Below are 26,993 nucleotides of genomic sequence, written 5' to 3'. Positions count from 1 at the left end.
ACCAACAACCCATTCTCCACATGTGAATGGGTCCTGGCACAACTGTGCAGAATCTTTGGTCTGCAGATTTTAGCTGTTTTGTCTGTTTCTATAATGGAGTCATAGATAAATTTAGCTTGAGATAATAGAACAACAACAACAACAAAATCACTGAAATCTAATGGCTTAGAGTAAAGAAAATTTCTCTAAAGGGCATGAAATAAATTCTAGAGAGAATCAAAATGGAAGTGGTAAGTTTATTTTGCTTTTATACTGTTCTTCAGACTATGAGCTCCCTTTGAATACATTTTACCTCATGGATAAATTGAACCTTGGTAAGAAATGGGAAGGCAAGCCTGAATATTAGAAAAATATGACTGATCGAATATATATGTTTTAAAATTTAGCCTTACTGTTTTGTTTTGTTTTGTTTTTGTTTTGTTTTATATTAGCTGAGGGTTTGTCATATATGGCCTTTATTATCTTGAGGTATTTTCCTTCTATGCCGAGTTTATTAGGTATTTTAATCATAAATGGATGTTGTCTCTTGTCGAATGGTTTTTCTGCATCTGTTGATTTAATCATATGATTTTTGTCCTTTATTTTGTTTATGTGATATATCACATTGATGGATTCGCATATATTGAACCATCCTTGTGCCCCTGGGATGAACCCCCACTTCGTCGTGATGTATAATCTTTTTAGTGTATTGTTAGCCCTACTGTTTTTAAATATATGTAATGACTAGAGCCAGAGTCAAGTAAGTGTCTTTTACAATGACTAAGAACAATTTGCAGTTTCAGTGGTTGCATGAAATGAAATATTTCTAGAGGACTTGAAAATAATTGTTTCATTATTCATTTCCTTATCAAGTTTCTTTTTTCAGTGACTTCACACTGTTAAGCTTTATTCCAGAACCAGTCTAACATCACAAGTTAATAATTGGTAAAGTCTGAATTGAGGCTTTACTTTATGTGAAAGGAGAACTAAGATAGAGTCCCCTCTGGTTTATGGATTATCAGTGTGGGATTACACCTACTGTTTCACCCCACTCATTTATTCATGACAAGGTGCCTCTCCCACGTGGGTTAGCTTTCCTTCTTTATTTATTTCAGTATCTTTCTACGACCTGATAAAAATCTCTTTTAGAATAATAGAATTTTATAGCTCAAAGGGATCTAGTCCAACTTCCTTTCTTTATAGATGAGGAAACTGAGACTCGGGTTAAGTGACTTGCTAGACTGAGTTCATTTCCTTTTTGATAGGCTCGCACGATAGGAGGATGCCGTAATAACGTATCCTGAGTTCAGGAAAGCACATTGTCAGAGCCTCTCCTGATATCCTTGTGGACACCATGAGGAAATGTGATCTGGGAGATAGTACGGTCAGGTGGATTTATAGCTGACTGAATACGTCTGTCCAGAGAGTGCTTTGTTGTTGATCTGTGCCTGATTATCTGAACTACTAAGTTGAAATGTAATAGGAGTACATGTCAATTCTGTACTTTAATGAAATCAGCTGAATAGGTGTAAGACTTAGCCTGTAAGCCCTAGTTGAATTATTAAGAGTAAGGTCTCTGGAATAAGAAATGTTACATTCTTTGCATTTTGGGGGATCATATTTGCAGCATTTTGTTCAGTTCTGCACACATTTAAGAAGGATACTGACAAACTATATGCATCCAAAGGCTGGGAGGGTTGCGAGGAGGTTGGGGATGATGCCAAAACCATCTCATATGGGGAATTGCTTGAGGAACTGGATATACTTTGGAGAAGTAAAAACAAAGTGAAAATGTGAACCTAGACTTCAAATATTTGAAAGGCTTTATCTTAAAGATCCCTTCCTTCATATTGTTTGCTTAAATAATTGTTGCATTCAAGTTTCTGTATCGGTGTAAAGTTTACTCCTGCATCTTTGTATATAACTTAAAGACAAATGTCAGACAGTGTTTTTCAAGTGAAAGCTTACAACCAGACAAGTAGTTTTCATGAAGCAAGTTAAATGGTAGGTTTATAATAAAAGTATCTCAATAACTGGATTTTAAAATAGTGTTTAAATTATGCCACATTCACAATAATGATATACACAGTATTTCTTTCACTTCAAGATATGTTAACATTTTTACCTCAAATCCAATGTTATGAAAAGACTTTTTTCTCACCCAGAAAAAGTTATATTCATAGACAAATATACCACTTTTGTGAATAAAGTAAAAATGTTTTGTCCCATTCTCGTTTCTCCTATGCAGTTCAAGTTTCCCCCAAAGTTGGGATGTTAGTTAGGACTGGTACGGCCTGGAGGGTGCTGCTAGGCCATTTTCACGGAGGCTGTCAGAAGTGGTAAACAGTCTGATATAGCAAATGTTTTCGCCCCATTCAATTGTATAAAACTTTAATTTACTGAGCTTGCTAGTTGTTTCTATTTAACTAATTTTAAAAAGATGTTAATATATTTGTATTAATTTCATATTTCCACTGTAACTAATTACCATAAATTTAGTGGCTTGAAGCAAAACAGACTTAGTATTTGAGAGTTCTGGAGGTCAGAAGCCCAAAGCCTGATTCACTGGGCCAGGTCACAAGGTAGGAGCAGGACTGCTTCCTTCTGGAGGCTCCGGGGAGAATCTGGGACCGTATCTTTCCCAGCTTCTAGAGACTGCTTCTATCCTTTGGCGTGTGGACCCTACCCCACCTTCAAAGCCAGCCGTAGCTGGCTGAGTTGTTCTCGTGCTTCGTCATTCTGAAACTGATTCTTCTGCCTTCCTCTTCCACGTGTGTAAGGACTCATGTGATTACATTGGACTCCCACCCTCTCAATAATCTAGGATAAGCTCCGCATCTCAGAATCCTTCATTTATCTGCAGAGTAACTTTTGCCATGTAAGGTAACAGATTCACAGGCTTTGAGAATTAGGATGTGACCATCTTTAGGAGCCATTATTCTGCCTACCAACCTTTTTGTATCTAAATTGAACTATCTGGCATACCTGAAAACAGGAACTGTTTGTAGCTCATTTTTAGTTCGAGAAGGTAGAACTAGGATTGGTTGGAGGGTTGGAAATTACACATAGATTTTTTTCCTCCCAATTAGAGAATTGTCCAATAATGGAAGCCATTTAAAAAGGAGTGATTTTCATGTGTGTGTGAGGTTATAAGCTTCTTTTAGGTGTTGAGACACTGGTTGACTAGTCAGCAGTGATATCAAGGAGATTCCTGCATTGGATGGGAGATTAAATTAAGTGGCTTATAAGATTTTTCTTTTTTTTAACTGCTAAGTTTTTCTGGTTCTGTGCTGAAGGTCACAGAATGTAATAGTTGGGGTTCTTCATTGAAACAGAAATATATATACTGGGGGTGCCAAAAAAATGTAAACACATGTATTCATCTTTTGTTATTGGTGTATATTAATATTATTATTTTAATACAGTTTTTTCCTTTCTTAAAATGTGTATGATTTTTTGGCACCCTCTGTGTGTGTGTGTGTGTGTGTGTGTGTGGTGTGTAGGTGTAGGTGTGTAGAGAGAGAGACTAATAGGTGGATACATTTTTAGGAATTGCCTCATGCTTGTGGGGGCTGGCAAGTCTAAAATTTGTAATCAGGCCAACAGGCTGGAGACTTAGGAAAGAGTTGATATTGCAGTCTTGAGTCCAAAATCTGCAGACTGTAAATTCAGGCACGGTTTCTATGTTGCAGTCTTTAGGCTGAATTGCTTCTTCTGGGAAAACATTAGTCTTTGCTCTTAATTCCTTCAGCTGATTAGATGAGGCCCACCAACATTTTGGCAGATAACCTGCTTTACTCAAAGTCTACTGATTTAAGTGTCAGTCACATTTGAAAAATACTTTGTAGCAACATCTAGACTGACTTTTGATCAAACAACTGGGTACCATAGCATGAAATTAACCATCACACACAGCTAGAGGTTGAGACCCAGACATTCCAACTCCTTGACCCATGTGTTGCTCCTCTGTACCACTGTGCACCTTCCTTCCTCCCTTGCTCCCTCCCTCCATCCCTCCCTTCCTCTTCCTTCCTTTCCTTTCTTCCTTTCCTTCCTTTCTTCCTTTCCTTTCCTTTCCTTTCCTTTCCTTTCCTTTCCTTTCCTTTCCTTTCCTTTCTTTCCCTCCCTCCTTCCCTCCCTCCCTCCCTCCCTCCTCCCTCCTTCTCTCTCTCTCTCTCTCTCTCTCACTCTCTCTCGCTCTCTCTTTCTTTCTTCTTGTACTGTATTTAGTTCCCACTGTTCCACTGCCTCTTTGTTCTTGTGTATGAATTGCTAGATAATAGTGTAATTTTTGCATATCCCCTTTGATGTTCATTTTTAGATTTGCTTATAGACAGTTTTGAATTTACTGTGGAGTTTCTTATACTGAATTCACCAAATATATTTAGTACTTTGTTCAGCAGCTTTTTGTTCAACCCTTTAACTAGCCAGCTACTTTTATGTAATTTTTTTAAAAAATTATTTTATAATATATTACGTGTTTGTTTTTCCTCCAAAGTTTTTGTTGCCTAGTGGTATAAATAAGAACTTTAAAATAGGTCATTCAGAAATAATAGGCATTAAAGAGAAATATCTGAATTCATTTTTACTCCCTTTGGGACTATCTGAATTTCTCCAGTTTTTCCACAATTTGTTTTTTTCTGCCTGCAGGATGCAAAGTCTACTATATAGGTGGAAGGGACATCTAAAAAATTGCTTTTGATCATACATTTATTTCTATTCTAATTTAATTTAAAAAGTTAATTAAAAATTGAAATGGTAATGATCATTCAGATTAATTCACAGGTTCCTCCTATTATTAAATCTTATTTTAAATTGGTATTCAGACAAGTTTCTTCTTTTCCCTTCAGGCTATTCTGTTTTAGGGAATAAACAAGAACTTATTTTTTTTAAATGTTAAACTAACAGTTGTAAACTAACTTTTACAAATCAGTGAAATGGGGTAGCTCACAAATGGACCAAGAACCTAGTGATGTGAATTCTAACCTTCCTCCTGCTATTTATTAGCATCACTCTCATTTTCTGATCTAGGAACTAAAGAGCTGAACTAGAGGGCCCGAGGCTACCCTGGCTGTGACATTCATGATTGTGACTCCAGGGAGCAACACGGGGAGAATTAATACAGGAGTATTTTTAGAGTAGAGGAAGATAAACATTGATGGGTAGAGAGGCAGGAGGAAGAAATTTTAGAGAAGGAAAACCTGAACAAAATACATTCAACTTTTATTCTAAGGTCATTTGATGTTTACTTGTACACTGTTGCACATATTTAATTCTCTGTTTGAAATAAGCAAGGCTATCATTCTTTTTTCCATTTTGTAGGCAAGGGTTCTGGGGCCTGATGAGGTCATTCTTCTTTCCTAAGTGGTGTAAGTTTTGGACTAAAACCCTTAGAATTACTGAATATTAGGCTTTGAAATTCATTTGGTCCAAGTACCATCTTTCTTCTTGTCCTGTCTTTTTTCTACTACACCATCTTCTGTTTTTTAAAGTTACTTATCAATTTTCATTGTTGGACAAACATATTATCAAGTAATTAGTTGACATTTGGTCTTTTCATCACTCCTTGGTTTACGTAAGGCTATGGATTTAGAAATATAGATTAATTGTATAATTCAGATTCTATGACTTTTTAAATCTACAGATAAATAGCATCTTTAGATTAACTCTTTGGGAAAGGATTTTTGTTTTGTCTTGTGAAACTAGACTATTAGCATGTTTTAATTGATTAAATCTTTAAAAGGTGGAGAATTCCATGTTAATACAGGAGTTAATTTTGTGACCTATTTATTAAAAATTAATGACCTATTTTAAGGTTCTTATTTATACCATCAGATAACAATAACCTTGGAGGAAAAACAAACACCTCATATATTTTAAAACTCTATTATTTTCATCATGGAGATATATTTCAAAAGGTATATATCTGCCTCAAAGTAAAACCTGTGAGATTTAGAAAGCTGTTCTCAAAATTGTAAAGCAGTGGTAAATGGGGCTTAAGGGAAAGAGGTATTTTCACCTCTCTGTAGCTGACCTTTAAACATTTCAATTAACACATTTTGTAATGAATTTTTCAAAACAAAATTTTCCTTCAAATTAAATGGAAATTATTACCCTTTCTTCCTCAACTGTAACCGCTTAGTGTTCACCCTTAGTTGATTAGTTGACGGGTGGGGGTGGTGAGCAGCTTCTCCCCTCAAGAGACAAGGTATACATTTGAAGTTTTAACACCCTGTGGTGGGGGAGTCCGTAGGATAGTCTGTAACTCCGAAACACGGCCAGCGTTTGGGGCCCATAGGGGACTCTAGGAAAAGAAAAATGGATACATTTGGATTTTTGGTATATGGTTGTAAGACAGGCCCAGAATTAAATCCTGGATCCTCTACCACGGACTTGCATTGTGACCTTAGTAAATTACTGTGTCTTTATTTTTCTTCCGTAAATATGAGGAGAAGAGGAAGTGAGGGGTAGGAATACTGTATTATAACACAGTGCCTGGCACAAAGTATATACTTCATAAATAGAATAATAGTTATTTTATAGTTGTAATTTTCTTTATGTTCCTATGTCTTATTTCTCTACTAAAATATGAATTTATTGAGAACATGAACTTTGAAATTAAAGCATTTAATACATATTTGGTCATTGATGAATATTGTCATACTTGAGTGGCTTGCACATAATATGTTTTCGATTTGTTAAATAGTACCTCATAGTGCAATCATCTGGTTGCTTAGGTACATTTTTAAAGTGATTCTGTGTAGTATAAACAGTATATTTGAAGAACAATAGTGTGCATTTATTTCAAATTACTCTTGTGATTTATCTTCTAAGTTTTTATATATGGGTCAAAAATTGATTAGGTTAGCTGTACGTAAATCATAATGAGGATTTAGAGTTTGGAAATAGTAATCAATGAACTTATTTGTAAGGATGTCACTTTTTGAAAGAAAAGTTATTTCTAAAATAATATTTTCAGTCAGTGGGAGAGTAAGATTCCTATTTATAAAGCTTTAGTTGCTACTGGAATTTTCAGGAACACGTTTCTTTTGCTAACCATGGTATAATTGTTCGAGATTTTGTGTAAATTGTAAATGTGTCCTTTTGGAAGACTGTTTCCTCCGCTCATGATTGATTACGTTACGCATTCCTTTTCAGAGCATGAAAGGAAAAAGCAAAAGTAGTCATGACTTGCTTAAGGATGACCCACATCTCAGTTCTGTCCCAGTTGTTGAAAGGTTAGTATGGTGCCAGTGTGACCCCAAGTCCTTGTTGTCTGGGTCAGATCATGTTCTTGCTTCTTTTGTAAGTAAACAGTCAGTTCTCATGAGTCCAATTTTTTCCACCGAGCCAAAGCACTACAGCATTTTGATAATGGAGGCAGTAGAGCCTCTAGTCACTCACTTTTCTTGCCATCTGTCTCTATTGTACTAATTAAATTTAAAATTAATTGTTAAACTTAAGTTTTGGGATACTTTGAATACTAGGAAACTGTTTGGTTTAACAATTTAATGTTTAATTCACATTTGCTTTGCTAACATTTTCCCTGAAGCATTTTTGTCTCAGTTGGTATCATGGGTAAGCAAATCACAGTTGAAGGATTTTATGAAGAAGTTGCCACAGCTTGGACCAATCTGAGTATTATTTCTTACATATTTCAGAAATTAGCAAAAAATCACCTTACCATCTTTGTTGCTTCTCTTTGAGAAGGGAAGATGTCTCACTGTTACATATAATTGAACATGACATATTGGGTTATCATCTCAAAGGGGGACTAAAATACTATTGTACTGCTTTTAGCTCATTTCTAAAAATTCTATTTCGAAACAATCTTTTCTTAATATCTTTGGATTTGAAAGATTTGGTTTCTTCAGCTTGAATACATCAAGCCAATGGAAGAAATTGTTTTCTATAGCCTTTTGTTCATAAAAATAGCATTGTTCATTATTGTTTGCATTTTTTTCTTTCTTTTCTATTGATTTCATTTATGTGTTAATGGAACATACCTCTTCTGTTTATAAAAATGACTCCTTTTTAGAATGTTTTCATTTGCTCTAGAATGACAGTCTGAAATTCTTATGTTGAAATAAAGTTTTGAACTATTAATCAAGCAAAATACTCTAATAAATTTTTGGATTATTGAATAATTTTATTAGTTTAATTTTGAAGCTAAAATATGCTTTTTCCCTTTAATTTTTATAGTGAAAAAGGTGATGCAGCAGGAGATTCAAATGATGTGAGTATTAATTTTAGTATTAACACAGTTTGAACAATTTATAGAAAATTCAAAATTTTTGTGCAAAATTAAATTGTTTTTCTTAAAAGGTAATATGTATTACTTTTATAATTATACATCTAAAATTTTGAAAAAATTTGAAAGATTTGAAAAATAAATCATTTATTTTGATATTGTAATACTTTCTTCCAAGTATATGTCTACGTGTGTGTGTGTGTGTGTGTTTCCCTACAAAATGGAATCTTATGTATGAATTTCCATCCTGTTTGTTCTCCCTCTGATATAACATTACTTGAATACTCAAAATTCAGATGTCATTGATTTGATTTTATTATGTTCAAAGTTTAAGTGTTGGTGCACGGGCATCCTACATGATGTATGGGAAATGTTTGGATCAATCATTTATAGTAGACAATTCGAAAGATTCTTTCATGACTGTAGTGATCTTTATTATTTAGTAGTTGTACTGGCTATTAAAACTGATAAAACAGAAGGCAGAGTTTCCTTTTTGTATAAGAGATAACGTTTTTCAAGTCATCCATTTGCCACTTTATGTAAAAACCCATTTTATCTGTGCATTGTATAATTCAGTTAGAAGTACATCACTCTCTATGCGTGAATACCGCTTCATCTGTTACCACAGTCAAAAGAGAGGGTTCTCTCTGACTATATGTAGTAAAGGTATGATCTATATATCTGACTGGTCAAGAAAACCTTCCCGGAAGAGATGAGTGTGTGTGTCATATAGGAATTAGGAGTTAACGAGATCAGAAAAAAACATGGTGAAGGGCAGGGTTCCTCTAATTCAGAGAGCAGCACGTGCTGAAGCATGGTAACAAGGAGAGATTACCCCTTATTTAGGAAGCACAAGCTGGCATTAAAGTCTGAGAAGGAACCTGCCTTATGTGAAAAGCAAGGAGGAAGAGTGTTTAAGGTAGAGGGAACTACATGTATACAAGACTCTGAAGCACGAAAGCGTTTGGTGTGTTCTAAGCAGACCAGTGTGACTAGAGTGTAGCAACAGGAGTGAGTGAGATGAGGTTGGCGAGGCAGATTGAAGCCAAATATTAGACAGCATCATAGGCCATGGTGAGGTGTTTGAATTTCACCCTAAAACGAATGAGGAACAGTTAAAGGATATTCGTTAAAAAGAAGAGTGCTATATGGTCAACTTTGCATTTTAGGAAGATCACTGTTGGCAATGTTAGTAGAGGACAAATGAGAAGAAACAGACTGGAATCAAGGAGACTATGGCATATCAGGAAGCTATGGCAAGAGGAGAGTTTGATGTAAGACCACAGCTGTGAGATGGGAAAGAGAGACTTGAAAGTGGTCTAAGAGGTGACTGATTTCCATACTAGGAGGTGAGGCAGGAGGAGGAGTCTAGGATAAGCGCAAGGTTTCTGACTTAGGCGATTTGTTAGAAGGATACAAAAGAGTAGGCTTGAGGTGGGGAGAAAAATGAAAAGTAATTGCGGTTAAATGTGTAGATTTTGAGATTCGGAGTTCTTAGAGACATCTGTGTAACAATAATATGGGTCTGGAAGATAGGATCAAGGCCTGATGTAGAAGACACGTTCTTATGGTCTTGATGAAGGTGAGGTCATCTAAGGGTAGTGTACGGCCTCTAACCTGTTCTGTGTCCCAGATCCATGGCAGTGACTTAAACTACAGACCTCCTTCCCAGGAAATATACTACATCCACAAACAAAATTTTATGAATTTACAGGGGATTTGTTAGCCCTCCTGAGGACTAAGCATGGAAGACCTACATCAGTGTCTGTCAACTTTTAGGGCTAAAGAATTTCTTAATCATCTCACTGAAAACATTCACAATTTCTATCCCTAGAGACTTGGTGCAGAAAGATTGGGATGAGGGCTAGGATTTTATATTTTTTGACAAATAATCCATGTTATCAAGTCTGAGGACCATTGCTCTAAGGGTCCACATTCTCAAGTTAAGAATCCTGCCTCACCGTTACTCACCTGATCAAAGAATCACAAGACAGAAAAAACTCTAATTGGGGTACTTTCTTCCTCCTTTCCCCTCTTCTCTCCCTCCTTCTTTCTTCTTCTACTCCTCTCTCTCTATTAATGCAGGGAACTATTCCAGATGTTCAAGATAATAGCACTGAGCAAAACAGTCCAGAATGTTAGCCCTCATGGAGTGCATCCTCTAATTATGGGAGAGAGACAGTAAACACATAAAAATTGAAATATATAGTATATCAGATGGGTGATAAATGCTTTGGGGGGGAACAGGAAAGATGAATAGAGTACTGGATGTGGGTGGGGTGGGTGGTTTGCCATTTTAAGAAGGTGACCAAGGTAAGTATCACTGAGAGGGTAACATTTGAGCAGAAATCTGAAGGAGATGAAAGAGCGAGGAATGCAGATATATGAAATGAGAGTGTTTCATGCAGAAGAGAGCAGCAACTCCAAAGTTGGCTAGTGTGGCTAGCCTGGAGTTGTAGGAGATATTGTCAAGGAGATACAGATATTCTTGCGTGAGTTTGGGATCCACTGAAGGTTTTGAGGAGAGGAGTAATTGCTATGATTTAGGTTGGAAGAAATCACAGCTGTTCCACCTCCACCTCTTCTACTTGTATTAATCCCAGGTTGAGGTCAGTGTGCTGGCCAACTGCCTTCTGAAGCCGTATTTCCCACTGAGAAAGAATGGGAATATAAATATACACAATATCCAGGGTGACACAGAGGGAGCCCCTTCTGTGCTGCAGAGAGGGGCTGGGTGTGAAATGAGCAAACAACCCTTAGTGGGGTATCCCATACTTACATACTCTGCCTGGAGCAGACCCCAGGGGTATTCCTACCTATAGCAGATTCTTCAGGCCCTCACTAATTCAAAATAAAATAAAACAAAACAAAAACAAACCTGGCCCAAAATTCAATGACGGGAGTCTGAGATGGATCTTTGGAACTGGAAGGGGAAATGGAACGCCCGCAAATCCTCCATTTCAATTTCTACAGGATGGAGAATTTGAAAGTGCAGAGCATGATGATGGTGATGAGAAGAACCTGATGAAAGAAAGAATTGCGAAAAAGTTAAAAAAGGAACCAAGTGCAAGTGTTAAATCAGCTGGAGAGGGAGACGTGGAGAAGAAATCAGCTAGCCGAAGGTGAGTCAATTATTGTGCTTCTACATAACAGAGTATTTGTCTTTTTATACTTTATTTAAAATTAAGATTGAGTCCTCTGTGAAACTTATTTTTTTAAATACTATTTTCATAACATTTAATGTATATACCAGTTGTCCTAAATTAGCCCATTTGGAAGCCTAAAAGAAAATAGACCAGTTTTAAAGTAATTACATACATTAGTGGTCCGATGAGTCTAATTCTACTTCATTTCTCTCTGATCTCTTCTTTACAAGCTTTTGTAGATTTTTATAGATGGGGCAAGCAATATATTAGCTTGATGTGGAAAGCTGTGTTTGTTTAATATCAAGGAGAGCAGTAGAGTAATTGTATAGAACAAAATAGATAGCTTCAGAGTTAGGTGAGTAAAATTTGTCAGAACTTGTTGAGGAAGTATGTGGGCCTGAAAACATTTTCAAATACCTTTTCAAGTCTGATTTATACTATATACCCTTCCTAATCTCAATGGTGTCATATTATAAAAGAAATTTCAGCAATTGTCTGATGATAAAGAATGTTAAATTTTGTGACTCAATATTTTATTCTTTTGAAATTCAACTTAATTGAAAAACTCTCTTTTGTGATTTTTTACAACTTTGTGGTATACATTTTAAATAATATTGCTTTAAAAAGTCATAGTATTTGTTTTGTTTGGATGGCCTACATTTGGGGATAAGATAGATGGAACTGCATATAAACATTCTTTTTTTGTTGTTATGTTTCTCAACCTCATAAAGAAAAACTGAAAAATAAAAAATATTTCCATGTGGTCATTGCTTAGCTCACTCAACTTTTTTCCTTTATGTAATCAGAAAGTAATTCCCAGAAATTTCCACTGAAGGTATAACCTTTTACATTCAGAAATGGTACTTAGAAGTTACCTTAAATATCTTTTTTTCCTGCAGCACCATTCATCTGAAACTCAAGTAATTACTATTGCATAATTTAATATAGTAAATTAACTTTGGGGCACTACAGACAAGATTTTTAGTGATCATGTATATGCTTATACATAGATGGAGCTGATGAGCCTCTCATCAGCTCTGTAACTTTTAGTCAAATCATGAATATAATCAAGGTTACTTTTTTTCTCTATCATTCAAGACACATGTTTTCTGATTTTTAAGAACTATGCATTTTTAAAGATTACATTTATAATCTGACAAAAATACATTTGAATTTTAATAAATGAACCAAATATTTATGTTTAAATGTTTCCTTAAGTCCTCAACTCTATCTTGTATACAATCTATCTTAATACAATTTCAAATACTTATGTAACCTGTAACTAATAGAACTTATAATTTAGCAAAGCGGAATTTTCTTTCAGAATGAAAGTAAGCTAATGTGGAAAAATTTGCCTTAATAAAGAGTGAAAACACCCAACATCTATTTGTAAGTGTTCTCCACTTTCCAGAATTTTCAGTATTTTCACGTCTCCCTCCTTCATCCTATTTCTCCTACCTACAAAGAGAAATCAAAGAAAAATGAGGTCAGGAGAAAGTACAGAATTTCTAATGGAAAATACAGTTTTTCACCCTTATTTAGAAATTTCCATGATTGTCTCATGACTCCTTGTTTTAAATATAAAAAATTCTGGAAATCATTAGTGCTTTTGGTCAGTTATACCAGCTTCACTATAGTTTACGTCTCAAGTTAGTTTTATGTTAAAAACCAAACCAAACCAGGAAACCTCTAAGAGTCTTAAAAAATTATAATGTGGTGAAAAGGATTAATTAAATAATTATATTTGCTGCTCAGTCTAGTTGAATTATAATGGATAGCTGCCAGCTGGAGAGGATGTCAGTGTGAAATCATTATCTATTTCAAAATCAATGACCTTGCTAGATACAAACTTTTCATCTGGATGTGCTGGAAGTCCTCTATTATCCTTCGGTCATTTTCTTATTTGAGCAGTAGGGATTAGGGACTAGAGTAGCATACCAGCCCTTTAGGCAAGGAGCCATTCAAAGTCTAATTTTACTGAACATTTTTGATATTGCTTTTATTGGTAAAGAAACATCTGGAATCTGTTAAAGCTGTTTATCACTTTGGATGTTAGACCTACAAGCGGGTTTGTTGAGTATGTAATATTTAAGCTGGGAAATGGTGTTTAACAATGTCATTTGCAACAGGTTTACATAGAGTAGAATTTTCCCCTAATATGTGTTCTCAGCAATGTCTTTAGTATTTAGGGGTTCAGGAGAAAAAAATCCAAAGCTCTTCTTACCTTCTCTCCTTTCTTTTCTCATGATACTCATCCTGGCTTCCTTAGGGTATCCGTCCCTTGCCTCCTTCCTTTTCTAAATGCCTCAATCTCACTCTTTCTTATCCAGCCCAACTTCTCTAACCCTATCCGCTTGACTACTGGTTTTTATCCTTTGCCTACCATGAGCTCCTCAGAGACCATCTTATTCATCTTTATATCTTCTGCGTCCATTATATTATGCATATAGTATTGGTCATTAAAGTATGTGTAATGAGAGAATGGAAAAATGAACGAATGCATTTGTGATTCATGGTTTTCACTCCCTACTGCACATTAGATTCACTGGGGAAATATTTTTAAAAATACTGATGCCTGGGCCTCACTCCCACAGATTCTGAATCATTTGGTCTGCAGTGAAGCCCAGGCACATCCTCCTTTTACTTTTTAACTTTTAATTGAAGTATAATTATATACAGAATATATCTGTATGAACTGTATTTTGTGGTGCATGCGCATAATATCCTAAGTACACAGCTTGCTGATTTTCTACAAACCAAATACACTCAGATATCCATCACACGGATCAAGGAACAGAAAATTGCCATTACCTAGATAGTCTCTCTCTTGCCCCATTCTGGTTACTTCCCCCCTCATCTCCTCATAGTAACCACTTTTCTAACTTCGAAGAACGTACATGAATTAATTTAGGGCAATAATGCTTTATAAAAGCTCTCCAGATTGTCTAATATGCATCCAGAGTTAAGAACCATACTCCCCACCAAACATACACTCCCTTGATTTCTTCCAAGGTTTAGAATAACATCAAAGTGGATTTTTAAAAATTCTAGTGTCACCTCAGATTTTTTTTTTGCAGTCTAACAGGGATAAGACATTTATATCAACTAAACTTAGTTTTAATCTTTAAAAAGGGTAAGGGTCAGTATAGTGGAAATAAACTAACTTTAGAAAAAAGTTCGATATTTGAGTATTCCTAATGTTTTTAAAAGACATGTGCTGGTCAGGATTTATTTTTTCATTAGTTTCAGGTGTACAAAACAAAATAGCGATTACACACTTACACCCCTCACAAAGTGACAGCCCCCACAAGTCTACAGCCCATCAACACCGTACATAGTTTTTGCAGTATTATTGACTGTATTCCCTATTCTGTACTTTATATCCCTGTGATTTTATTTAAATTATAGGTGACATTCAATATTATTTTATATTAGTTTCAGGTGTATAGCACGTAGTGTCTCTCAGCCTTTACTGTACATTTTAGTTACCTGAGAACAGGTCCCTCACCCGATCAGTCAATCAGAATTTTTGGTATGGGACCATAGAAGTTTTAAAAAGTACCCCAGGTGCTGGGATACCCCAGGTACTGGCAAAAGCCATGTTGCAGAGGTTGAGGAGATGAAGATGTACAGGGAATCTCCTTTCTGAAATTCAGTAGGACCCAGCATTCTTAACACCAATCTTTTCATCCCTCAGGCTTATTTCTCAACCAATGGTATGGGAAATAATATTTGCTCAGAAATCACTGGTGCCATCACATCAAAAAGCCAACAAAAAGAAAACTTACTATTGCCACATCTAAGCATTCATCTTTACTGCATAGATGTCAGTGAAATCACTTCTATTTGGAAGGGCACAACTTCTTTAAAGCTATCACAAAATAAAAATGCGAAAAACAAAAAATAAAATAAAATAAAAACCAAAAATACCCCAGGTAATTCTAATGTGCACTCAAGCTTAATTGAAAGTTTGGGGATAGTTAATTGTAGCTTGTCTTTTGGAAATTCCTATTTTAAAGCTTATTGTAAAGAATAAGCCTTTCTTTTTGCCTGTAGGTGGAGCTCAGCTGCTGCAAGTTAATCACAGTAAACCAAATTGAGTTGTCTGCCCTACTTGTTTTTAGCATCTGTGTATTGATTCATAATAAATGGCCAAACAGTAAAATCAGATGTAACAAGTAGACCAGATAGTGAAAAAATCAGTGGTTTGTTGTGATGATTACAATCATTCTGGACATTCAGTCTTTTATTGTGTAATTTGTATTATTTGTTATTTTATTGTAATTGCTCTTCTAAATTATTTTTATCAAATTGAAATATAAGTAAAATATCTTGACACTTCCCATCAAATAGCAATCATTAAAGATTTGATAGTCATCTTTCAAGGTTAACTTGATGGTATTAGTTTTGGTGTTCAAACGGGTTCTGTTTTGATTAGCTGTGTTGTTTACCTGTCATATTTAGTTGACTGTGGCACTACCCCTTTTCCATAAAACAACTGTCATATTTGGTAAAGTTAATTAGAATTTGTGTTTTCCTCAGCTGTATTAGGTTGGCTGAATATGAAATCTCTTACTATAATGATAGCATAAGGAATTTGGATATGAATATTGCAGTTGATTGACATGGGAGATGTAATGAGTGGGATTGAACTTTAAATTATAACTTTAAATTCTAACAGTCGCGAAGCCCAAGGCCTCCTGAGGCCTTGGTGCACACCCGGATGAGCTGTTTCTAATTTTAGTCTCTCACATCTCCCTGTGGTGGGTTTGAAATATGTGACTAGGATTTCTTACGGAACTTTGAATAATTTTTTCCCCAGTATTTCCAGCCTTTTCAAAAACATTAATAATCTTTCTCTCAGCCTTCGGGAATTTTTGAGTCTTAATATACTTTGTATTCTGGTTCTCTTACTTTGTGATTAGACTTATGAAGTACAGAGTTGTCTTTGTACATAAACTTTGTTTGCTTTAGCACATTCAAAAAGGTAGTACATTTAAATTTCAAAAATTTAAAAGAGAGTACACAGTTTGAAATGATGGTACAAATTTTAAAAGAGTACAATAACAAAGACAAATGGAAAGACTTTCTCACAATCCATTTAAAACCATTAGAATCATCATCTCTAAGAAGCCCCCTCTTCCTCTCATCGAAACATTGACAAGCAAGGAATGAAATTAACCAGTTAGAGCATTTCTTCTTTCTTTCACCTTCTTTGCCTCAAGATGTTGTATTGAAGCAAACAGTAAAAGACAGTTAGAAAAAGAAACGTAAGATCTGTGTACTAGGTAATTAATCTCTGAATAAAGAAAATTTGCAGTGATTGTTTCTTTGGTAAGGAGTAGTAGTGGTGCAGATACTGTATTTTCAAGAAATATTTGGGTTTAACAGCAGATACGAAGCTTTGGAACAATCCTGATTTCAATGAAGCTTACGTTTACTAGAACTTGATTTCTATTTTTTATATGTTCTTTCATAACCAATCATTCTAATTCTCAAATATATGCTACCCTTGTTGCAAGTCATTGTGCAGGAACTGCTACCTGCCAGGCAGTGCCAGGCTCCAGGAACGTGGAAATAAAGGAGAAATGGTTTCTGCCTGCGAACTTTCATAAATCGTGTAAGAGTAAGAATTATAAACAATTAATTACAATTCAATATGGCAAGTGCCCTTATAAAAGTGCATGCAAAGAATTATGGAAGTTAAGTAGGCAATATAGATTTCCGGAAAAGTTCAAAATACCAGGTGAAAAAGAGCTAAATATAAAATTGCTATTTTTGTAGGTCAAGAACAGTCAAATATCAATTTCATAAGTTTCACCCTAAAGCTAGTAAGATAAACCATTTTTAAAGCCATTATTTAAAAGAAATAACATTTTAGCATTAAGTCCAACCCTTTAATGTCACATCCTCTCCCACTGTAGACTAGACGGTTTGTTTATTGCCTTTACCTGTTATGTATAAAATTTTGGAATAATAACAATTATAATATAAACCATACCATTATTTGGCATTTCTGGCAAGCTTCCATTTTTCTTCTGATTGGATCTTTATAGCAAGAATTTTAGATATTCCGGACAAAACTGTTTCTTGGGCTGTTTGAAATAAAATACCACTTTAAAAATATCCTGTTAGTTCATTGAGAACCTTAATCCATATCCAAGGAATCACCTTCAACATAAAACAAAAAAATCCTTGAATTTCAATTATACGCTTCAGAAATATGACAACCCTACTGCTTTTACAATTAGATTTTGTATAGCAGACAGGAGGCAGTGAAATGCACATGTGGGGGAGATTCTCCTGTCAAAATAGGGAAGAGGTATTTGCATCTCTTTAGAATGTATTGATTCGTCTTATCCTTAAGAGTTACATTCTGTTGATCTTGCAGTACCAGTTGTTTCAAGCAATGGAATTGTACATTTCAAATGTAGTATTAACATTATGTGCAGAAAAACATTCTTTAAGTTGTTCAGCATTTGAGGAAGTGTTCTCTATCCTGGAATATAGATAGTCACGTTGAAAAGTTTTGAAATCTTCACTATTTTCCTACCTTCCTGGTCTTCCTAATGAATTCACCTGTAAATTAAATTAGCAAGTATAGTTTGGGTAAAATAAAGAAGAGAAGGTCTACCCAAGACGCAAATTTCTTTGTTTAGCATGACGTTAAAAGCACATGAAATTACACAAAGATATGACAGAAAAGTATAGTTAGTGATTTTATTTTGTTTTATTCCTAGACTTTTTTTCTGCCCCCTTCCCCTCTAACTGTTCAGGGATTTTACTACTTTTCAGATATTACTTCACTTTTGCACGTTTTGAGTTCCTCCTTTGTCCTTCCTGGCACAAAGGAGGTTCCAGGATGCTCAGATTAGTAAATCTCAGTCTCTACTCAAGTTGCTGAGTGTCTCCCTTCGTGTAAAGGTAAAGGGAGACACTTGTGTAAGCAAATAAGGGCTGTGAAGTGTTCGTAGATGCTCTATAGCCAGAGAGTTGTTCTGTTGTTCTGCAAATATCTATTGTTCTTGTACAGTGTGACTAAGCACTTTGGCAAATCAGTTTATTTCTCTAGTTTAACTCATACAACAAATCATAATTTGTATTATTATTATCATTTCACAGGTATAAAAAAACTAGACTTAAAGAGGTTAAGGGACTTATGGTTAGAAAGTGGCAAAGCTCGAACTCGCAATGGTCTGACACCTGTACGGAGCCTAGGGAGGGGTTGGCCAGGGCCAAGTCGTATGTGTCCAGCTAAAGTGCTACTCTCACAAGGAATGTTTCCAGCAAAGCTGTGACATCATTTTAGAGATATTACTTGATATTAGTGTCAGGGTCAATTAGAGGAAGGAGACAGAAACAGAAAGACAAATTAATAGATTACTACATTAACCCCAAGGGAGAGGCAATAAGCGTCTAGCTAACAAAGGTACTATCTGCCGAGATGGATTTGAGAAATAGTAAGGGGGTAAAAGACTGGATGTAGGAGATGTGAAGGAAAAGGATGTATTCCAGGGGACCCGGAGGCTTCCGGTTTGGATGACTGGTGACGTGGTGGTGATAAGCATTGAGATAGGAACGCTGGATGTCTTAGTGCTGCCTGCAGACATTTTTGTCCTGTTAGTCCTTTCTGATATACCTCGATGTCCCTACACATAAACATACATCCTGAATTGTTTCTTATCCAATTGCTTCCTTTATTAGTCATCCTAGGCAAGGTTATGCTATGTGAACAAACAGTCCCCAAATCTCAGCTAATGTCTGTTTTCTTGGCTCTCACTACTTCCTGGTGGGATCTGTGAATCCGCTCTGGAGCATCTTTATTCAAAGTTCCAGGATGAAGAAAACAGCCTCGTTCTGAGAGGCATGGCAGAGGTGAAACAGTCATGATGGAATCATATGCTGGCTCTTAAAGCTTTGACTTAGAGGTGGAATACATCACTTCATCATTTCATGGGCCAGAGCAAGTGATATGGCCAAGCCTGATGTCCATATGGTGAAGTATAAATCTTTCACAGGGAGGAGCAGTAAATGGTTAGAAGCAATAGTGCAATCTACTACAGTCTCTGTGCTTTAACCAAGAATTGCTGTGGACATCTGTGACTGTAGTAAATTTAATTGTCAACTTCCTAGCAGACAGGACAAAAAGAGATACAATAAAGAATACATGATTATATTATCTGAATTTTGAAAAGAAGGATACCAATTCCTAATTATGTCACTTTTAAAAAGTACAAAATTCTAAAGAAAATTCTATCTTATCAGATAGAATTATCTTATCTTTACATGAGAACACAGTGCATGCCTTCCACAAGTTTCACAGAAGATGCAAAACACTTTATATGCATAGAATATTAAATTACAACTTTCTTGTTAGATATTTTAAGGCTCCTTTGGTTATAGGGAATAGAAACCCACTCAAATTAGCTCAAGTAAAGGGAATTCTATATAACAGCATAGAGGAATTGCATAGAATCTAGATGAAAGAATTGCATACAGGCCTCACAGGAAAGAATGTTATCAGAAACTTATATTTTCTCCCTCGCTCTGCAGCCTCAGACTTTCTGCTATTCTCTGTTCATTTGTTCCATTATCTTTTACAATCTTGTGTTTTCTCTAGAGAACTCTAGTCTGTTCCCTCTTGCAATTCAGCTCTTCAGAAGTAAATTGACTTGATTTCTGTGTTCCAAGTACAAATTCTCAGGAGAGAGAATTGTCTTGGCTTGGCTTAGGTATCCATTTCGTTATGTTATCAGAGAGGATGATGATAGTGGCGGGGGGCTGGAAAGCCATGAGGTATATGAGTGTGACAGAGATGGCGAGTCCTTCCGTCATCTAGCTTTCCCTTCCTACTTAGTAATTTGAACCCCCATTTTTTACTGGAAGCATGACTGCCTAGCTAAAAGACATTCACCAGTCTCCTTTGTAGTAAGTATGGCCTTGTGACCAAATTCTGGCTAGTGAGTGTGTCAGACTTTCAGGCAATCTTTGTTAATGGAAAGAAGGAAGAGACTAGCCCTCTTCCGTCCTTTTCTCCTGCCAGGCCACATGCATGCAGAACATCGAGGCTGAAGGAGCCTGGGGCCTTGAGGACTTTTCGGCACCACTATTCCACGTTGCATTGCCTATCTCTGGACTTTTTCTGTGTGAGATAAAATAACCTTCATGTTGTTTAAGCCACATTATTTGGGGTTTCTATTATGTGTAGCAGAACCGAAAACTATCTGCTACAGTAAGGCTCTTTCTTCCGGGGCTGTGCATGTGTATGATAGGCTCTCTAAAGTGGGAACGTGGGCAGACAGGGAATGAATAGCTGTTACTTTATTTCTAATACCTTTCTTAATTGATTTTCTTGTTCCTGGAAGACAGTCACATTAATTAATAACGCCCAACATCTTCACCCCTCTTCTCACTTCTGGCTGATCACCTTTATTCCTGATTTCATTAGGAAAACAGAAGTAGCAAGAGAGCTTCCTCATTTTCCTCCCACCAGATCTATCCATCTGCGTCTGAATCTGTATTCTTCTAGCAAAGACAACCCCTTCCCTCTGTGCTCTGGTCTTCACACCCTTTCGCTCTATCACACACTTCGGCCAGGTATTGCCCACCTTACTCTTGTTACTCACTTCGTAGCAGGCATATTTGTCTTTATTGTTGCACAGCCCCACCAAGCACGTTCTTCTTTCAGGCCTCTGTACTTTGAGATACCTCGGCCTGAAACTTTCTTTTCTGTGATTTTCTTAGTAACCAGTCCTTCTATTCATCCAATTCCTTGTTCAAATATCTCTTCAGAGAGACGTTTTCGGACCACACTATTTAAAACAAGAACTATCCAAATGACCTAGAGACACATTTTTAAATTTTGTTTGACTTTTACCAAATGCGTGTCTAGGATCCACTCCTCCCCCAAACACAAAAATCTCATTCATATGTCTGGCATGTGATTTGCTCCCAGTTTTTGTAGCCAATTAATTAGTGATAAAAATACACATTATTTAACCTTTTCCTGTGACTATTGGGAACATAAGATTAAAAAGCAAGTTTAGATCTCGATTATCTGTCTTTTTCGATGCTAGGCTCAGAAATTTGCAGAAGACAATGGTCACTCTATTTTAGGGAGACGAAGTGAGAGGGTCCCTTCTCGTAGCCAAAATCAGCTTTTCTACAAGTTCTACAACTTTTGAAGAATGACTGTAGTACGTCATCGACATTAATCTTCCAAATGAATGGATTTCATTCTGTTAGTTTTATTGAATCTTTGCCTTTATTTAAGCTCATTCTTTTAAAAGTAGACACAATATAAACTATTCAGTAATGACGTACTTTGAAGACAAATCTCACAGAATTCATTGCAGTTCTTTCCTACCTTTTTGCCAATTTTGATATGTTAGTAATATTTGATCTCCCTCCTTAGTCTTTATTTAGATACTGCTATGCTATATATATCAGTTCATTAAATATATGTGTACATTGATATTGATTTCAATCTGTTTACTATTTAAATACATTTATGTGAATGTTAAACCATAAGTGGGATTGTCATTGTTACTTTGGAGTATATTGGTGGCTTCTTCTACTCAATTTTTTAAAAAAGATCTTTAATACATTTTCCTGATATTGTTCATTGCTAATTTTGTGATATCAACTTAGTCTGATTTCCTTTCTAAAATTTATGGTGTTGATTTAGCTGCTTCTTTAAAGACTTGTCTTGTTTAAACAGTATCAAATTTATTGTATGATAATGGGTAGGTTTCTGTTGCTACTGAAAAGTACTTGTGGTCAAAGGCAGATACTAATTGGCATATGAGCTTAAGTACTGAATCATTTCTTTTTAATTTGTGTTTTCATTTTACTCTAGAAATTCATTAGATCAAAGGTATATATGTACTCAACAGATAGGAAGTTAGATTTGTCCTTTGCTGTATATTTGATTTTCTTGATTCTGTGAAAAAGAATGTTTTCTTAACTTTCAAAGTTATATAATGACTTCCTGCCAATTTCTTCTTCCTTTTAGATAAGAATTTACTTTTTTACTTTTATTAATCATTACAAATTAATGGAAAAAATTTCCAGATATGCCTATTTGTTCACAATATTGACAGTAACTTGAAATACCTTAAAGACAGACTTTGTTTAAGGGAGTTAAAAAGAAAACCCTTGGCTTGGCTTCAAAGAGTTTAGAGAGATACCGTGTAGGCCTCAGACAAAGACTGGAGTGTTACAGTCCGTGTATGTTATGTCCTGCTGCTGTTTGGTACGACTCAGCTAGTTTTAGGTACAGTGTGTATGCATGTGCCCAGTCACCTAGGAAAAAAGACCTGTGAAAGTACATTTTGTGAGCCAGAAGATGAGAATATCTAATCCTGATGCTGTTGGAGAGTAGCCCAGAAATTAAAGGCCAGGATATCACCAGCCTGAATTATTTGGCTTTATGCTCATTATTATATTCTCAGGTTGGATTTATCAGTATTCCAGTAAAGTTTTAAAAATTACGTTTTATTGCTTTCATTTTTTTAGCCTATGGTTTGTAGTATGGAAGGAATGTTGGAACAAAGTGTGTTTACATTTTAGTAGATAAAGGTCTTTGCACATAGTTTTTGTAGCAAATTAATTTTGAAAATGCACATTTTACTTAACTTCTTCCTACATGTTAGAAGCATAGGTGAATAAAGGTAAATAAGGTTAAAAGCAAATTGCAGCTAGACTAGCTCTTTTTCAATGCTATATGCAGACGTTTGCAGAAGACAATGGTCCTTCTACACTAAGAGACCAAGTGAGAGGATCCTTTCTCCCAGTCAAACTATCCTTGTTTCTAGGCTGCGTCAGCGAGTAGCAACAATTTTCAGTAGGAAGAAAGGGACATAACACCTGTTATGGTACTTCAGCATAGCCTGCAACAAAAATGAAGCACCTGAGTGGGGTTGCAATCTAAGGATGGTTGAATTGCAGCATCACAGCTTTGGGCTGTTGGTGTTATGGCTATAATATTGAAGGGTGTTTGAATTACCTTAATTCATGGAACGTAAGTATAAAAGTTCCTACTGACTCAACTACTTTTCATGAAACTCTCATTAAAATAATGTTTATTCCAACAAAAAAAATATAAAAGGCATATTTGTGTAAGAAAATTAATTTCAGTCTGTTCTTTTAAAAAGTTTTTAAAGTAACTTTTTAAGAATGTAAGTTCATACTGTATGTATCTTTGAATTGTCCTTTGTTAAAACTTTGTAACTGCTGAAGTTTAGTATAGATAAATGAACACCTGGCACCTACACCAGGTTAAAACAAAATGTAAACATTACAACCCCTACAAAGCTATAAATCTGACATGGAAATAGATTATGCCAAAAGGATTCTCCTCATCTGGGCTCTTAGATGTGGAGAAACTCCCCTTTTCTAGGCAGAGCAATTGTCTAGCCGTAGTAGAGACAACATTCTTTTTCTGCTTTACATTAGTCATGTTCCGCTTAAGTTAACTTTTTTTGTTGTTACATTTCCATTTCTGATTCCTAGAACAGAAAGAAATCCTTATATAGAGTTGTGATACCTTGAACTAGAGGCCTACTTAAGTATAAGCTTTTCCATAATCTAGAGCATTACATACTTATTAAATCTTAAAGAGGAGAAAAGAAAATAGATAGAGAGATAGATCAATGGAACAGAATACGGAGGCCAGATATATAGATCCACACAAATATAGTCAACTAATTTTTCACAAAAATGCAAAGACAATTTGAGAAATTATAGTCTTTTCAACAAATAGTGCTAGAACAATTGAAGGTCTCTATGTAAAAAATGAACCTTGACACATACCTCATGCTTTGTACAAAAATTAACTCAAAAACGATTAAGCTTCTGAAAGAAAACGTAGGAGAAAATATGTGTGAACTTGGGTTTGATAATGAGTTTTTAGACATAAAAATCATGAAGTCCACTGATAAATTGGACTTCATGAAAATGTTAAAACTTTGGCTCTGCAAAATATTCTGTTAAGGGGATGAGACAAGCCACAGACTGCAACGCATTATTGCAAATCACATATCTGATAAAAGACTTGTATCCAGAATATATAAAGAACTCTGTTGTTTAAAACTTAAAAATAAGGAAACAAACCAATTTAATAAATGGACAAAAGATTTGAACATATATTTCACCAAAGATAATATGAGGCAAACAATATATGAAAATATCTTATATGTACATCCTTGCTGAGATAGAACACACTGTAAGCAAAAAAAGACTTAAAAATGTCTTTGTATTATTTCTTCACATGTTAGTGTATAGTGAATAAGGAGCTAGAAAAACACAAAGATTAAAGCTTATTTGTTTTTAAATCTGGAACTTAATTAATTCCACCTATAGAGAACCTAGAGCTTAGTTTCTAATGCTGGCTCTTAGTTTTTTTATTTTACATAAAATGCTGAAGTTCCCTACCAAAGCATAGGAGCAGAGTGGTATTGCAAAGAGAGTAAGGGGAAGAATGGCGAAGCTTGAGCGCTTTCCAGTCTTCCCTCAATTGCATTTGCAGACTTTAACTTACTCAGGATTACTCTCCATGTAATGGACAATTGAGGATTTAAGTATAGATATGTTTGACTTAACTGCCATTTTATATCTCCTGTGAGATGAATTATAAAGAATGAGATATTAGAATGGTGGACCAAGGATGCAGATAGTATATGCAAGGGGATAGGTGAAAGTTTGGTATCCTGATAACTGTGGGAACTTGTGTACACATGGACACATATAGGTAGGAATTGCACTATAAAGTATTGGAGAAGTAGTCTGGGGCCAGATCAATTTGGGCCTTGCATGATATATTTAGAAACTGGACTTTGTCCTTTAGATGGTGGGAAAAAATATAAAGGTGTAAAATTGGGAAGTGACATGGTTAGGATTTTTGTCTTAGAGGGATCACTGTGGTGATAATATGGACAATAAACTGGAGGGAGCAAGACTAGATGTTGAGGAGACTGACTAGGAGGCTGCTTTAATGGTCCAAGTCCTGGTGAGATATGATGAAAATCTGAATAAAGACGGTATTCCCTTTGCTAGGTAATTTGCATTCGGCAAACACTTTTTTCAAACATCTACAATACACATGTGGTAGATATAGAGATAAAGAAAGATACTACCTTTGCCTACAAATAAAGTTCTCAGCTGAGCCAGATAGATAGCCATCTGTACACAATGAACTCTATATAAAATAGGTTCAGAGAAAGTACAGTAGTTTCATGGAGGAGAGAGAGAGATTAATTTTGACTTTCGGGATCAGGAAGTCTGCATGTATGCAAAGTAGATAGCATTAGTACTAGGCCTTGAAGAAGAGGTAGAGTTTGAATAAGTGGAAATGGGTGGGGAAGGGAATGGGTGGGAAGGGAATTTCCAGTAGAGGAAACTGAGAAAAGTACAGAGTGTATTTGAAGAACAATCTGTTGTGACTAGAGAAGAGGATATCGTTAGAAATAAAGCTGGAAAGATAGGTTGGGACCAGATCGTGAGGGACCTTCCAGGATAGTAAAGTACAAATATTACTCAGTTGGTTTGATTTATGTGTTATAATTCAAGTGTGCAGATAAATGTAGATCAACTTCTTTTTTTCAACTAGAGTAAATCAATTTGAAAGATTCAAGGTTGGGTGAATATTGGATGTCTACATTTTTGGAGAGGAGTGAACGGTTTGGTGAGATTACTACATTAGATAATTATGTTTATTTTACTTTTCACAGTTTGAAAATGAATACTAAGTCCCTATGGTAAATGAGGTGGTAGTTTTAGGGAGAGGAATGAATCTACCTCATGGCAAGATGAAAACAAATTTTATTTCGAGCAGTATGCTAAAAATGTTATTTGTGTAATGAATCTTAATCAAGTGTAATGACACCTGTGATCTATGAAGACTTAGATTCTGATACCAGCATCATTTACTTTAAAGGATATCTGAACATTTCTGAATCTGTTTCCTCATCTGGAAAATGTGTTAATACCTGCCCTTCCTTTCTCAATAGGGATGTGGTCAGGTCAAAAGAAATAATGTATGAGACTACTTTTAAAATATGATGCCATTGATGGCCTATGGTGATAGAGTTTAAAGTGCCTTTGATGACGCACAATGCAACTCTCATTTAACAACCATAGAAGAGCTAACTTTCTGGTACCCCCTTCCAGCGACGGCATATTTCATAAAATAAAATGAAAAATTAATTTGTCCGGTAAATGACAATAATTATTAAGTATGTATGGCAACCAGAGTAATATTTAAGGGAATGTGTGTATTTATGATACCAGTGAAGCAGAAGAGATGAATCCAGTCCACAGGGACAATTTGGGGAGACAAACCAAGCCTCCGTGGAGAGTTAATCACTGCTGTTCTTCATAAGCATCCTGCTTCTTCCACCTCCTGTATCCCATTCCCTCTCTTGACTACAGAGGATACTCTGCATAGATGTAATTATTGTCTAAATCATGCTCTGTAAAACATGAGCACAGGAAATTACTTAAGAAAGTAATACATTAAAAAGTATCAAATGGCGTAGACAGACTGAGTACTCTAAATACATGGGAAATTCCAAGTAAAATGTTGTTAAGTCAGATGAGGTTAATTGGTATTCCTGAAG

At 35.6% G+C, this 26,993-nt stretch overlaps 2 protein-coding genes across 4 annotated transcripts in view; one reads left to right on the top strand and one right to left on the bottom strand.

Annotated features, from left to right (window-relative positions):
- CWC27 (CWC27 spliceosome associated cyclophilin) overlaps positions 1-26,993 on the top strand; it is a 178,937-nt gene that overhangs the window by 26,474 nt on the left and 125,470 nt on the right. For all 3 annotated transcript variants that reach the window (XM_019743827.2, XM_019743838.2, XM_074328900.1), the window contains 3 exons: positions 7,138-7,217; positions 8,182-8,215; positions 11,204-11,352. In XM_019743827.2, the coding sequence (XP_019599386.1) occupies positions 7,138-7,217; positions 8,182-8,215; positions 11,204-11,352 (263 nt within the window). The remainder of the gene's footprint in view (positions 1-7,137; positions 7,218-8,181; positions 8,216-11,203; positions 11,353-26,993) is intronic.
- Positions 1-26,993, bottom strand: part of SREK1IP1 (SREK1 interacting protein 1) — a 161,922-nt gene that overhangs the window by 69,046 nt on the left and 65,883 nt on the right. The gene's annotated exons all lie outside the window — the stretch shown is intronic.

This window comes from Rhinolophus sinicus, linkage group LG03 (assembly GCF_036562045.2).
Source record: "Rhinolophus sinicus isolate RSC01 linkage group LG03, ASM3656204v1, whole genome shotgun sequence".
NCBI classification, from domain to species: domain Eukaryota; kingdom Metazoa; phylum Chordata; class Mammalia; order Chiroptera; family Rhinolophidae; genus Rhinolophus; species Rhinolophus sinicus.
The sequence above is the reverse complement of the archived record's forward strand: the minus strand, read 5'-3'. Positions and strand labels throughout refer to the sequence as shown.